At 36.5% G+C, this 15530-nt stretch overlaps 2 protein-coding genes across 3 annotated transcripts in view; both read left to right on the top strand.

Moving 5' to 3' along the window:
- Positions 1-1159: 1159 nt before the first annotated feature.
- On the top strand, positions 1160-10577 carry LOC108679057 (alpha-1,2-mannosyltransferase ALG9). The gene is made up of 14 exons (XM_018167567.2): positions 1160-1371; positions 1755-1896; positions 2608-2733; positions 3015-3094; positions 3748-3861; positions 4308-4418; positions 6029-6116; positions 6841-7035; positions 7265-7436; positions 8133-8261; positions 8841-8973; positions 9368-9497; positions 9821-9951; positions 10384-10577. The coding sequence occupies exons 1-14, from the start codon at positions 1277-1279 to the stop codon at positions 10499-10501; spliced, it is 1764 nt and encodes a 587-aa protein (XP_018023056.1). The 5' UTR covers positions 1160-1276; the 3' UTR covers positions 10502-10577.
- Positions 10578-12477: 1900 nt separating this feature from the next.
- LOC108679063 overlaps positions 12478-15530 on the top strand; it is a 46472-nt gene continuing 43419 nt past the window's right edge. For both annotated transcript variants that reach the window (XM_018167578.2, XM_018167583.2), the window contains exon 1: positions 12478-12644. The gene's annotated coding sequence lies outside the window, so the exon portion shown is untranslated. The remainder of the gene's footprint in view (positions 12645-15530) is intronic.

Consider the following 15530-nt stretch of genomic DNA (forward strand, 5'->3'; position numbering starts at 1 on the left):
GGTATATATCTACATTTCAAACCTCCTTGGGAAAAGTCATACTTTTTCTGAAATCTTACGGCTCTAATATCATATAAATTCAGTAGGTATGAAATCTCATGGCTCTAGTGTAATGTTTTTATGTTTGATTGAATAAATTGTGGTTCACAAACTTGTCATTTCACAAAGTTTTCAACTTTGGCAATGCAGTACAAGCTCCTGCCATAATATCCTGCATAATGAGTGAACCAAAACATTTAGTCAGTGATTGCGTAGTTGTGGTCCCATCAGACTGCATTAAAACTGCATATATTCACCAACAAAAACATAAACAATACATTATCACTGGTTTATTTGCCTCTAGAGTAAAGACAAATGTTCTTGTTGCTGTTTCTAGGGTAAAAATAGAGATTTGAAGTAGCACATGCACAGGACTTTGCAACTGAGTTTGCTGCTCATATATGGCTTTCCATTGCCAGGATATGGTAATCATGGCTCAAAGAAATGGAATCATGGCTTACAAAATCTTAAAATCAGGGCTCAAAAATTTAAGTCACAGTTCAGAGAGTAAATAGATGTTTTCCTCACCAGTTTCAAACCATGACCAGAGCTTTCATGTGATTTTCTGAGTTGCAAATTTCCTGCTACTTGAAGTACATATATACATCATATATTATTATTGGCATAAGTGCTAAATTGGGCTGTGAGATTCCTCATTCACTGAAAATTTTTCACTTAGGAGCTGCAAGATCTCATTAATAAGTAGGAAAATTCCAATCCTGAGGCATGATAATCTAGGCTTACTTAGCTGGAAACACAAACCAGAGGATATGGCAGATTATTTGGGACAGGGATTTGAAATGACCATGTATGGTCACCTAACACATATCATGCTTATGAGTAGGAACCAGGCATTACTGGTTTACTGCAATAGGCATCCTGGCATGCAGCCTTGTTACTCCAATCAACAAAACATGGGTCAAAAAGTATTTTGATCATTTTTTATGGGATGAAAATTCTAGAAATTTTATTCCCTCTATTCTAACTGCATGGTGAGTGATTAGAAGTGCTTCATAAGTAGGTGCATGTTATCAATAAATAATATTTACAAAAAATTGAGCCAATGAGAAAGATTTCTGATGAGATGCTTTTACTGATTTATACCTATACATTTTGTCTTTTTCATTTTGATTCATGGTGTGTTGTAATGTAAAAAGCTACAACATCTTGACCAACAGGCAGTTTTTGATGAAGTGTAGATAATTTTGAGATTGAAATGCAGTGCAGTTGATTGAAAATGGCTCCTAGTAACCAGAGCAGACATCGTGCTGGACATCAGCAACCAGCAAGCAAGAAATTTGATGGCATAAATTCTCAAACAGCCAAAGCCAGGTGATTGTTGATAATAGATACTTTAAATGTACCTATAAATTTGCATTTTGGTATGTTTTTATCATGAAGCATTCCATAACTTAACTGTAGTCAGATGAATAAAAGAAAAATGGCATGAGGCCATGCACAGGAATATTGAAATAACATACCTATAGTGTGTTCATCTAGACTTAAGTGATGAGCTATTACTTATTCACTATAGTCAAACAAATATTTTTACTTTGAACACAATTTTTTGTTGAGCAATTTTATGAAGTTTCCTTAACAAATTTTACCTTTCTAGCCTATAGATCAAATACAATAAAATTAATTTACATTTATTTCTAGATTTATCCCATTAGGTTTTTTAAAGCTTTTAATTTTTATTTTCTATTTTTCTATAGTTGTGATAGCATGAGCTCGAGTTTGGGTCACTGGAGTCCTGGCACCTATACAGCCCTGAAAGCCCTCCTCTCAGCACGGCTCTGTGCTGCAGTCTGGGGCATCATTACAGACTGTGATGAGACATTCAACTACTGGGAACCAGTTAGTGAAACTCTTATCTTATTGATGAGTTTTTTTCATATTAATTATTATTGCTACAGATTTTTGGGGATGTCAATGATATCACATATGTCTTATTGAATATCTTTGCAAATTTTAGGGTCATGAGAAATTCTTTTCTTCTTGCTATTTCTCTAAGGTTTTACAAATTGATTAAAAGTTAATTAGATTCAAATGACAGCAGTGATTTTACAACTTTATTGCATTTACTTAGTTTTAGATAAATGCTGCTATAATTTTTTATTTATTTTCAAACTGCTACAATTATTCTGCAATCATACTTCTCATCAAGACCAGTATTCCCAATTATTGATGCATATCTATCCACTATTTATGATTCCTGGCTTTAAAAGATTAAGATGCACTCCAGTGTATGATTAGCTAAAATTTCCTCCCAGAATCACTCCAATTCAAATTTTTCTCTTATTGAATAAGCATGGAAATTTTTCAGATCAATTTTCAGTCCAACCTTATGAAGAAACACTTGCCCATAATTTGTTACCAAAAATTTATTTCTGCAAGTATTAACAAGGTTTAATTAATGAAACTTGTTCTCTTTTCTGCATTAATGGGTTTTTGTAAAGAAGCATCTTTTGGATTATGTACTTCATGTTCAGTGTTACCTATGTTTACATTGACACATTATATGAATAAGTCAATTGTTGGAAATAAAATTTTTTATTTTATTTGCAGATGCATTTTGTGCTGTATGGCAAAGGCATGCAGACCTGGGAGTATGCTCCTCAGTATGCACTGCGCTCTTATTTCTACTTGCTACTCCATGCAGCTCCAGCCTGGCTCTATGATGCTATTGTCACTGTGAGACTTAAATCTACTTGTGTGCTAATTACTTAGGTACTGAGCATAAGTCTTGGTTTACCTCATGAAGCAAATATATATATTTTTGTACACTTCTTGCTCTAACATTTTAATTTGCTGATCTAATAAGTTACATTTTCGTGAAGTTTGCTCACACAAAAGACTCAAGGTATATCATAATGAAGTTTGCTCCCTCAAAAGTCCCAAAATACATTTTAGTCATGTTTGAAGCCCCAGAAGTGTAAACTTGTCACCAACTGGTTGAACTTTTCTTTTTGCAGTCTAATCGAGTCCTAGTGTTCTTCTTTGTCCGCTGCCTCCTTGCAATGCTCAGCTCAGCCTGTGAGCTCTACTTTTACAAGTGAGAACATTCTGCTTAACTTAAAGTAGGTATATGATTAACTTGATTTTCCATGCAATTTGAACCCACCCAAATTAATACTTTGTCAAAGTGTCTGTGCTTTCCAATATGTTTTGATTTCTATTTATCCATTCAATCTTTTCCAGTTGTTTAATTTTCCTTTTGTTTCATGATAATGACTTTCTACTTAGAACTATGCTATGTTCAACAGGTATTTTTCTTTCGTGTTCTTTTGTTTTGCTTTGGTAATTAATTTTGCTCAAGGAGTTTTGATCCCTGTGCTTGGTTGCATCTGTTGGTTACAGAGATTGTAGTTAATGACAAATTGGAATTGCAGTTATGCAAATATTGTGTTTTGTCCAGTCTCGTCATTAGTAAAATGATGGATTTTTTAATCCATCTAACTATTTACTTGATGGATTGTAGCTTTTGTCTTATGTAGCCTCTTGATTTCAATGTTAATAGTGAGTATTTACATGATGCGAGACAAATCTTATTCAATTTCATCATGATATCAAATTTGCATCATTGCATGTAACATGTTGCACAAATATGTCAAGAAACTATTTCATTAGTTGATGGAATATGACAACTAAATGTCCAAATGAATTTTTTACGTTTCATGTCTCTAGCAATATTTTTTTATTGTACAGGGGGGTGTTAGTGGCATATGGACCCAGGGTTGCCCGCTCCACTCTCTGCCTCCTGGTGTTCAGCACTGGAATGTTTGCTGCCTCAACTGCTTTCCTGCCATCATCTTTTGCTATGTTTGTGTTTACTCCTACATTGCCAATGATAAAAGTCCAGAGAAAATAAAAATAAATATGGATAATAATTTCAAAACACCTGATTCTATCCATATCTTGTTCATAAATTCTCAACCTGTGGATATCTGTAATTGTTTTCATGATATAATATGAATATCAGACTAAGGAGTAGGTTGAGTTCTTATTATCACTACCGGTAATATTTTCAATGCTGGAATTTACATGAAGTTAAATAGAGCTACTGGTGCATTAGTTGTTGCATTATAGCTAATATTACAATTGTATTTTTGTGCCGTTGTTAAAGAAAATATAACTCAGTACTCACTGCAGTGAGTGACAGAGAGCCCAGTTTCTCATCGACGAAAACGTGGTCACGGACGGACAGACAGACAGTCGGACATGACGAGCAAAAGCCGCAGGTGTGTAAAGAGTCAGTGTTGTGGCAGGCAGGCTGTGGCGTGTGGCATGGGTGCGTGGCTTCAGCGTCAACACAAGTTGGCTATCTTCTGCTATGCTGTCGCCGCGCTGCTTGGATGGCCGTTCGCTGCCGTCCTTGGGTAATTTGCTTTTATTATATGGTGTGTACAATGCCTCACTCATCACTTATTTATTATTTGTCACGTAATTTTATTGATCTACATAATATTAATTTATTTGTTTATTTGGTTCTTAATAAGTACGTAATTATTATTAATAACTGAGTGAGATAATTGATTTACCCAAGCATCAGTCGATGGTTACTACATAAGATATTAAGTTTACAAATCAGTTCCAAAGTATTTGATAAAAATTGGACTTTGATGGACGAGCTGCACCAACATCTAATTTTACTAAAGCCTTGTAATATTTTCATTCCGTTCTACCACGTTAGCTCTTGCTAATATTAATAGGATATATATTGCAAGTTCGTTTAGATAACTTTGATTTAAGTAAACAATATTCAGTTTGTCTACATCATTAATGAGTCAGAAGTTTCCCTGAAGAGGCAGACTTAAAAGGTAAACAGACGCTCAGCTTCAAAAACCTTAGACACAAAATTATTCCTGTCGTAGTAAGCCCTGGTCCACTTTTCCTACATACTTCACTGTCGATATTTTGTCAATCCACAACACAACCATTTTGTTTTCTGCAGTTTAGATAACTTTGATTTAAGTAAACAATATTCAGTTTGTCTACGTCACTAAATAAGTTTTTCCTGAAGAGGCAGACTTGAGGGTAAGCTGACGCCCATCTTTAAAAACCTTGGACACAAAATTTTTTCTGTTGTGGGAGTCTCTGGTCTGCTTTTCCTACATATGGTACTTCACTGTCGAAACTTCCGATATTTCGCCAATCCACAACAACACAACAATTTTGGTTCTTCCGGTCATGCCCTGGTCTCTGCCAGTCGTGCCCTGGTCTCTGTCTGTCGTGCCCTTGTCTCTGCCGGTCATGCCCTGGTCTCTGTCGGTCATGCCCTGGTCTCTGTCTGTCGTGCCCTGGTCTCTGTCTGTCATGCCCTTGTCTCTGCCGGTCATGCCCTGTTCTCTGTCGGTCATGTTCTGGTCTCTGTCTGTCGTGCCCTGGTCTCTGTCTGAAGCGCAGCTAATTAGTTCCTACTGAGCATTGTTGAATCGAGCAGCTCAGCCGACTCCTCCATTACAACCGTCGTCACCAGCGGCTACGGAGGATGTGCTTCACCTTTGGTCTGAGGGCCTAGAATTCTTGGCTCTGCTCCCCGCCGTGAATTTTTTCATGTGCATTTGGTTTTTTCTTTTGAAGCTTCATACGCCTCCACCCTTCCCTCCCATTCATTCTCTCGGTTATCCTCTCGTCCTATTGGCTGCACCACGACAAACTGCTTACACGCGTAAAAAATTCAACATCTACCCTCCAGACCCCCTACCTCCCATTCTGCAATCTTGATTTGTCCCGATCTTCACTGGTCTACATTTGCTTCTACTTCTCTCCCTTACTCCGCCTCTGTTCTGACCACCCCTGTACATTTTGCCTGCCTTTTCACCTCTTTGTATCCGGCAGTTGAATTACATCGATATTTAATTCAGCACAGCTGAGAAATCCGCGTGTTTTGAGGTCTGACATTGTTGCAGCACTCGGTGTGATGTATAAATGGAACTTCAAAACTTTTTAACTGTTTCTCTAATAAAAATTTAACTTATTCTTTCAGGGCTCCGGTGGCTTACGATATCGTCGTGCGCAAAGGAAAGCTGAAACTTTTCTTACTCTGGAGCTTCCTGTCTGCAGTCATAATACTGGTGCGTGGAGGCACATGCTTCCCTCCTTATCAGGTTGCAAACACGTTCTGTGAACACGATAATTTGCGATTTTATTATTCTTATATTATATTATGTATTTAGTAGATATTGCGTTAAATATATGTATGCACATAAGTTTCTTTGTCTTAGCTTAAAATATCCTAAAAATATTTTGCTGGCCAAATAAAATGCATTCAGTGATAGAGGTTCACACATACTTATAGATTATTTGTTCTTTCTTATCATTTAGTGTCTTTCGAGGCCTAAACTTTGCCTTGTCCTAATTTATGACATTTTCTTACCGGCGTTTCTTCGTCATAGCAACAATTTTTTAAATCGTTCTCTTGTAGAAGCCAATATAAGTATTTAGGCGCAATTATTTCCAAAGTTTTTTTCCTCGGCCTTGCACATGTCATTAAAACATGGCAGCGTTCTTCTCCTCTATGTGGACTTGTGACTGTGCATAACTACTTAAATAATACAATAGCGGCCTAAGCATACTTAGCGGCCTAAGCATACGTAGCGTCCTAAGCATATCTAGTGGCTAATTTCTGGTCTGGAAGTTTAAGCGCTGCAAAATAGGAGCAGTGAGTTGAATGTTCGAGACCCGCAAGAAGCTTTGAAAATTCAGAATTTACGGCAGGTCTAATGGTATAATCAAAGCTGCCACCGCTATTACTATTAATTACTATTCCTATTTTGATATCTCTGCCGCTGTGCTCAGGTGCCGATGGTGCAGCTGGACAGTCTGTACTACGGCAGGCTGGTGGTGGCACCGCTACAGCTCGTGCTCTACAACGTATTCACGGCCCACGGCCCCGACCTCTACGGCACCGAGCCCTGGAGCTTCTACGTCATCAATGGATTTCTTAACTTCAATTTGGCATTCCTGCTGGCACTGGCAGCTCTGCCTCTCTTGGTGAAACTTTAATCGATAATTGTTAACTTTGTTACCGTAGTGACTAACCTTAGATTAAAACAATTTTTTCTAATGCCTTATTGCTTAATAAATCTTCTTATACAATGATGTTCTCCCGTTTTCCAATTTTTATTCACCTTATTTGTGAATGAAAGTTGTCCATCATCTAATGAAGATGTTCTTCATTTATATTTATTTTCCTCACCTTATTTATAATCATTTTTTTCAGTGTCTGAGTGTCATGTGTGGAATGACAAATGGTCGGTCGCACGCGCCGGAGTGGCTGAGCCTGGCAGGCTTGTACTTGTGGCTTGCTGTTTTCTTCTTGCAACCTCATAAAGAAGAACGATTCCTTTTCCCTGTCTATCCTTTAATATGTCTGGCTGCTGCTATGGCATTAGGTTAGTGTCATCAAGCAATATAATCGGAATAATGTTAAAAATATTCACGCCACAAATCAATTTTTTTTCCTGGAGGTGAAGGATACAAAACTGCATTGAAATTAGTTATTAAAAATGAAGCATATAGCCGAAATTGATCACTGTAGTGCAATAATTAAAATAAATGCACTAAATTGTCAGAGGTTTTATATTTTATGGGAAAAAATGATCATGATCACCATTTGACCTCGGTAAATATAGTTCATATCACAGCAAGGAGGCTACTGCTGGTGATATTACTTCATCTTGATGACATTCCCATGCTGGTTGAAGCTCAAGAGGGGTTATAAATGAATAAATAACCAGTGCTCATACACTAGGTATATCTGAAGATCTGAAATTTATTTTTTTTATATTAGCTGATATTTTGTAACTAATCAAGTAACAGGACCCGATCGATCTTGAATATATTAACTACCATTCCTGATATTCCACCCTGATCTGCAACCCTGATGTCTTTGCCGTGTGCTGTGGCGAAGCAGAGACTTTTTTCGTGTCTCGTCCCTTTCGAGTGCAATGAGGAAACCAGTAAACTTTTCTGGATACAGCATTATCGTCATATATAGATATTGAATGAACTAAATCAGGGAAGTAAAAAGAACTTGTCGCTAAAAATCTCTCCTTGCCACTAAATCTAGAAATTTCTGTCCACTGCAGAGAGCGTGGAAAGATTACTGAAGCGCCTGCCGCTGCAGAACTGCTCGGCTCTGGCGTCGTATGTGACGCTGTCGTTGCTGGTGACCTCTTCAGTAGTGAGCCTCAGCCGCTCTGTGGGACAATACAGAAGTGAGTTACGGCTTACCCTTCACCTATAGATGGGAATCGTATTTTTTTTATTTTTATCTGAATATGGTCGTCTAACATTCTTCCCCACGTTATTCATTCTCAATACATTGACGCATTCCCCGGTCATGTCTATAAGCCATGCTAACATTTTACCTAAAATTCGACTTTTTTTAGCAATGATACTTCTTGACTTTTTTGAAAGTTAGATATTTAGCTGACTTATGGTACGACTAAGTACTATTTTGTGATGTCCTTTTTAAATGAGGTTCTCCTGGTCCTCGAAGTTGTTTGAGTCTCTCTACTCGTCTATAAGCTAAATTTGTCCTAGTCATTAATCTCCTTGAATTTAGTATTCTAAACTTTGGTATTAATTGAATTGATTTTCATTGCCGATTCTAGCTTGGAGTAATTTATCTATATGACCTGATAATATTTGGTTGCGATTTGATTGCAATAGTCATTATTAAATAATTTTGGCACTGTTGCCCACAGCTCTAATTTAATTTGGCCGTTGTGAAAATTCTTCACGATTAGATTGCATAAAGTTCTGCGTATTAATTTTTCGCCGCCGTTGTGCAGGCTACCACGCTCCGCTTGACATTTTCTTGGAGCTGCAAAGGCTGCCTGCCCAGCCCTCGAGGGCCGTAACCAGACTTTGTTTGGGCAAAGAGTGGCACCGTTTCCCGTCTTCGTTCTTCTTGCCCAATGACAGGTCAGTGAGTAACTCCTTATCAATATATACGCATTACCTAGGAGGCTGGTGTAGTCATGAAAATAAGAATATACTTGTGCTATTGTGGATAAACGCCGAACAGGTTTTAGCGACCCCTGGCGTGTGACTCGGAATAGAAAATATTGATTATGATTTCAAATTAACATGTTTACTTGATTATTTACGTAATAAAATGAGAAAATAATCTCCATGAGAGATGAAGATAATGTAGTATCTGCGACGAGTATTTTGATTCATCATTTGACCATATAGTTTCAAAGGGCAGGGCAGGTTCTTCTACAAATATTCATTAGATATTTTAAGCAATTATTGCCATTCTCGTCCTAATATACATACTATTGCAATATTAAGAACAATTTCCCGTTATTTTCAGGTGGGAATTGCACTTTATAAAATCCTCCTTCAAGGGACAGCTTCCACAGCATTTCCTGCAAACGGAGAACGCCACTGCTATAGAGAGGAGCAACTTCAATGACCTAAACCTGGAAGAAACTGACCGATATGTCAGCATCTCCATTTCTGAATTGCCCTGCTTGTTCTTTGTTCAATTTACTAAGTGAACCATTCTCATTGCTAAACTTTTTGATAGATGGACTCGTGTTAAATGTTCTATAAATTGTTGATTAGCTATTCACGGCACTATGAAAAGTCCTTTTCTCTTTGAATTTTTTTTTTGTCTTGTCCCATTTCGCTTGTTCTTTCTTCATATACAATCCTTCGTAGTTGATGCTAAACGTAGAACTCGTGTTGAATGAAATTCGTCTGTACTTCCTCCATATTCAATTCTTCTGAATGGATCAATAAATTAGCGATTATTTATTTCCAGGTAAATGCCGAGTCGTGTCATTATTTGATTGACCAAGACACGCCAGAATTCAGCCATGAAGAGCCACGCTATAGCACGCAGACCAAAACCTGGTCTACCGTCACTGCAGTGCCTTTCCTTGACAAGTTAAGGTTGGTATTTGCAGCAACAACAATTATTACCTTTAGTTTGCTTTCATTCTCTTAATATCTTGAGTAAATGAATAACATTGTAATTTTCTACTTCCATTCATTGTGGGTATATTCGTGAATTATTCTGCTTGAACGTTCCAAGGATTCTGGTAGATTGAGCTCCATGTGAACGATACATTCATAAAATAAAGTTCGTATCTTCCTATATGCGACCGTAGATTTTTAATCTTAAATTCTAAAAGCTAAAGTGACTATGGATGTCATAAAAAATGTCAAATACAAATTATTTGTACTCTTGTCATCTAAGTCCTTGTATTTCTTTATGTTGTCTCATTTTTATGTTTCATCTCAGTTGCGTAGTAAATGGTTATTTTAAAATTAAAACATTTATATTCGCATTTTTATCAACTGTGTAATACATGTTTTTCGCAGGTCTCCGGCATTGTTCCGGGCTTTCTACATACCCTACCTAACTGACGTCTACTGTGAATTCAACAATTATACTTTATTAGAGAATATAGCATTGTTTAAACGCCGGAAAAACACGTAGACAAAACAAATTTTCCGTGTAAAAAGTAATTCTTTTGCTCAATTTTTAGTTTTATTTGCTATTTAGAAATTTGAAGTCGTTCAAAAATTTATTTATAATTTTTATTGTGATATCTGATTGATTATTTTCATCTTTTAGATTCTGTAAAGTGTCAATTTTTTATTTAAAGTTTTTTATGGTTTTGAAGAATTTGCCTCTGCCCCATTGCCTTCTCACTTTGTTTTTACCTTTGCTTTAAAAATTAATGTTTTGCAAGTCAATCGGATTGAAATTTAGGCATTTAATATAAATGTAACAAAGGTTTTATATACTTTTAATCGCGAATTTTGCAATGATAAGTGAGCTGGTCTACAAAGAAAATTAATTTTGTTTTTGGTGAAAGTATGATTAATATGATTTATGACATATTTTTAGTTAAATTTATTGGTTGCAGTTTGTAATTGATTGATCTGAATTTTGGTTGGATTTTTTTTTTCAAGTTACCATTCATTTTTATTACGTAATCATTCTGTTATTTTATTAATGTCCTTTGAATATTTTACACCAGCCGATTCTGAAAAATAGTTTCTTTGTTCGGGCGTATCCTTTGTGGGCCTATCAAAATGTCAGCTAAAATCGTCTCCTGTGTTTGATGAGTAGGTTCGTGAATAAGTGTAAGCAGAAACTCGTAATGAGAACAAAACGATTGACGAATTAAGTCAAGAACACTTGTTTTTTTCCGTCGTGTTTACTCGATCCTACAGTTTGTGTGCTGACGTTTTAATTAGTGAGTTGGTTTTATTTGTGTAATGTTTGTGATGACTTATTACAGTATACAATGAAGACTTAAATCCATGCACTGAATCCTTTTCGTAATAAGATAGAAAGATTCACATGATTTTTACCCAAATATTTCAATAATATAATAAAGAACCGTTAAATTTAACCGATTATTTACCCTTGTTGCCTCTTCTAGTTGTGAGAATTTTTATTGCGCGTTTCGCGTCCAAATGTTTTCTAACTGATGAAATCCTAGCTGCCTTTACTGCACATGGCATTCTTTACCTATCATTGAAAAGGCTGGCGTACAATGTCAATTATTCAGAAAACAGCATTTTAAACTTACTGCTGATGACGCGCCAATTTTATTAAAATGGGGTGTTTGAATAGGGAATTGTTTCAAGTGATCAAAAGCTAAAATGGAAAACTACAGATCTTTTGTCCATTACCAAGGAAAAGTGTTATGCTAATATAATTGAACCATGCCAATTTGATATAAATGATCTTAGCCAAAATATTGTTATAGCGGCTTCAGCATTTATTAGGCCTGTTGCCGATTCTTAACATCGCAGAACTTGCACTGCTTGTTGGGTCTTGAACTCGTTCTCACTGTCCCACTTCTGATTTGCTTTACCGCCCGGGCCTCCTTGCCGATTCTGACCAGAAACTGGCGCACAGAGCTGGGATCGAACCCGCACCTCTCTGCTCCAATCAAGGTACTCTGAACTGTAACCACTGGGCCACCCTGTTCTTGTGTTAAACTTGAGATGAGGATTATCTCGACAGACAATCCTTTTGCGTTTTTTAACTTCCTAAGGATTGTTTATAATTAAGTCCGTATTCTTGCGCACCCGAGACGATTATGCTAAGAAATAGTAAGATTCCAGCAGGGGGTTACGGGTGCAAGACAAAGCTAGCTGTGAAAAATATTCTGTAAAATCTAGAATTGGCTACAGGCCAAGCCTTATGTTCAACGTTGATGTTATTTAGCTTATTTTTTATGTATTGAGTTATTTTTATACCTAATCTAATACTTTTACCTCATGACTTGAATTGAAAAAAATTTAAATTCAATTGTAAACGCAATACGAATCATAATGTGTAACGGGTGCTTGAAAGCGTTCTGTAAAAGCGCTGTCCGTATTTTCTCATAAAAGATGCTCCAAGCTTCCAAAACAGTTCATTCGAATTTCGAACGTCAGTTTACCACTGACGAGTGAGTGAGGAGGTTAGGTGATGTTGCTGTTTCCTTGATCAGGCTTGATGCGTTGTCATTTTCATATTTAATCATTGTCTGTTCGTTCGTCGTTTCTATCTGTATTTAAAAAAACGCTTGTTTGTAAATTTCAAGGTGATTATACGTTTTTTATGCAGAATATATGAGGTAAGTTTACTTAGTTAAGCTGCCGAAACAAATTTGATGCTAACGTCCCCTCGTCAGCCTCGTGTTTGGTGTTGCACTAAATCACCAACTGCAATGCAGTCATTGCAGTGTGCTGTCATTCTATTTACATTAGTTTTTTATTGGCATTGGGGGTCGTTTGAAATATTTATTTAAAATTTAGTATCCCACTGGGCCACTAATATTCTTGTATTTTTATAGGTACCTTACCGTACCTAAGTGATTACAGTATTAGGCCTGTCTCTTATACACATCTAGATGTGTATAAGAGACAGGTNTAGGCTATAGTCACTTAGTCAGTCTCCTGGCAGGCTGGCAGAGCACTGTATGGCTTAGTCTGTATCCAAGGAAAGCTTTTCACCTTGGGTGGAAAGCTTTTTTATAAGTGAACTTCCATTCTTAGAATTCCAGCCTGTAATAGGAGGTAGGCCTAATTCCTCTGGCAGAAATCTCTCAGTTCCGGAAATGGTTGGAAAGCTCTAGTTGCTGAGTTGCAGCCCTAAGGTTGGAAGTTTTCCATGCTTGTACTATTCAATAAGTATTCATACTATCTTATTCATCCTATATTATCCTATACCTTTTTCTAATTTCTTCTGTAGAAATGATGAAAATGGCTATTTTTGGCTCTTATAGCCTATATTAAAAAATTAATAAACAGCCTATTTAATAAAAGTTAGGCCTTTTAGCTTGAGATATTGGCATCTTTTCAAGCTCTCCTATCTCCATCAGCCATCTTGACCTTAAGGGGAATGTTTAAGTCAAAATCTATTTTCAATATATATGGAAGGATCATCTCCAAACTTGGTACACATATCATCATATGTATAATCAAAAATGACGACTATTTTGTTCATGTGAATTTTTCGGAAAAAATGAAAGAAAATGTGAAATTCATAGAAAACGGCAATAAAGGGGCAGGGGCCAGGGGGTACTCTAAAAAAGTTTATAACTATTGCAAATCGCATTCTACAACATCGAGACATGTATCATTCAATGCGTAAAGAGAAAGTCTAGCAAGTTTGAGGCCACTTTTTTACCACGTTTTTCTTAGCTCGCTTTCGTGTCTGTGATGATCAAATCTTGCAATCGATATTTCACCAACTTTCCCACTAGCTAGCACTCTGAAATTTTTAGGGAAGCTCAGCTCCCGATAACAATACAATAATCAATAATTTGTTGCACGTTTCCAGGCGTATTTATTACCGAACCTTTCTTTATTACAGCCACGCACCCAGATAAATACGGGAACAACAATGTATCCCCTCACGCACCTGAATTGCCACTCAATGTAGCAAGGATTTGAAATTAAATGTTACTGGAGCTTGTACCAGTCAAGGATGGTGGGAGCAACTACATGTACACCTCCCCCGTTCAGTGACAGGAGGGTGACTGAGCTTCACTCCGAGTAGAAACTCTATAGGCTGGGCAGCGAATTTTTTCCAGTCTTATTTCTTAAAGACCCCCACCCACCTCTCCCCCTTGCGGAATCTCTAGTGAAAGCATAAATCAACGTACAGAGAAGGTAATGGTACCATTGGATAGCTCAGAATGTCAGCTTTAAGATGAGACTAAAAACTGGAAAAGCCAACACTGTTGATTTTGGACCTACATGCTCCCCTTCAATTGACAAATTGACATCCATCAATCACGAACCATAGTGACAAACCACAGATTTTTACAGTAAGTTTATTTTAATTTCTTTGTCTACTCAAGATTTAAACCAATTTCTTTTGCATGATAATGCTGATGTATATGAAACTTTACTGGTCTCCTTAAACTAAAGTTCTCTAAAATGAATTTTAGACAGAGTCTATAAAAGTCTCTGCTTTGACACTATGGCACTAGAGATTTGAATCAAGCAATCAACAATGCCACCATTGCGTGTAACTCCATCTTGTTTTGCTTGCTTGTATTTTGCTTGCAGCAGTTGTAATGAGCATGTGTTCATGGCAATCATTGCACTTTAACCATATGTAGTGGCAGAATTTTTAGAATCTTTCTTACCTACAGTTTTAGGAAAATTCTGCACCACATTACAAATTGGTGCCCTATCAACTCGTGAACTCAACACTAATAAGCCTAGTCTGGAATATTGGCCAAAATTTTCCAAAACTACTTGTAAAAATGATTGTTGTCTGGGTGATTTCCAATAATTGTAGTCAAAAACATTTTTATAATTTTTATGCATTTGAAATCTTACTCCCTGATGGTTCACTCCTGTTAACATTAGATAAAAACTAATTAATCTGGTGGGAATCTTGCTGATCCAAAAATAGCAGGAAAGCTCTAATTGATGCTAAATGGCAGGGGCCACAGAAATGGGTAAAATTGTCTGCAACACTGGTGTTTTTGTTTCATTCGTGGGAAGATTCTGCCAGATTTTCTAATTTACTATATATGAAGCCAGATCATGATTGGAATTTGGAAAACTCCTATATTTTGCTAAAATATCAAGGCACCAATTATTATTAACCCTGTATTATTATTAACCCTGTTTGTTAATAATAATTCCCAGAATAATAAAATTATGCAATTTTGGTGTCACCTAAGTTGCATGATTTCAGTTAATTGGAAATATTGCAGCTCAAAAATTGTTTATTCTTGCCTGATCAATAATTGTTGGCTGGCTGGCAAACATGTTCTAAAAAAATTCTCAAGCTATTCTTTTCACTAAGTTAAATTTAGTTCCAAAAAAGTACCTACTCCTAACCAAAAATTTTTTGTTGATGTTCTCACAGTTGCCATCATGTAGCCAGTAGTAATGATACTAGGATAAATCCTTAACAACAAAATTGATAACAATTTTTATAATGTAATATCCTACTAAATTGCTTCTAAATTCTAGAGTGAAATAGAATGTTAGTTTTG

The sequence above is a fragment of the Hyalella azteca genome, unplaced genomic scaffold, assembly GCF_000764305.2.
Source record: "Hyalella azteca isolate HAZT.00-mixed unplaced genomic scaffold, Hazt_2.0.2 contig12615, whole genome shotgun sequence".
In the NCBI taxonomy this organism is placed as follows: Eukaryota; Metazoa; Arthropoda; class Malacostraca; order Amphipoda; family Hyalellidae; genus Hyalella; species Hyalella azteca.

Coding starts and splice junctions, on each gene's coding strand:
- LOC108679057 (XM_018167567.2), top strand. CDS start 1,277: ATGGCTCCTAGTAACCAGAGCAGACATCGTGCTGGACATCAGCAACCA. Junction 7,036..7,264: donor TGGCAGCTCTGCCTCTCTTG/GTGAAACTTTAA, acceptor CATTTTTTTCAG/TGTCTGAGTGTCATGTGTGG. Junction 9,498..9,820: donor TGGAAGAAACTGACCGATAT/GTCAGCATCTCC, acceptor ATTTATTTCCAG/GTAAATGCCGAGTCGTGTCA.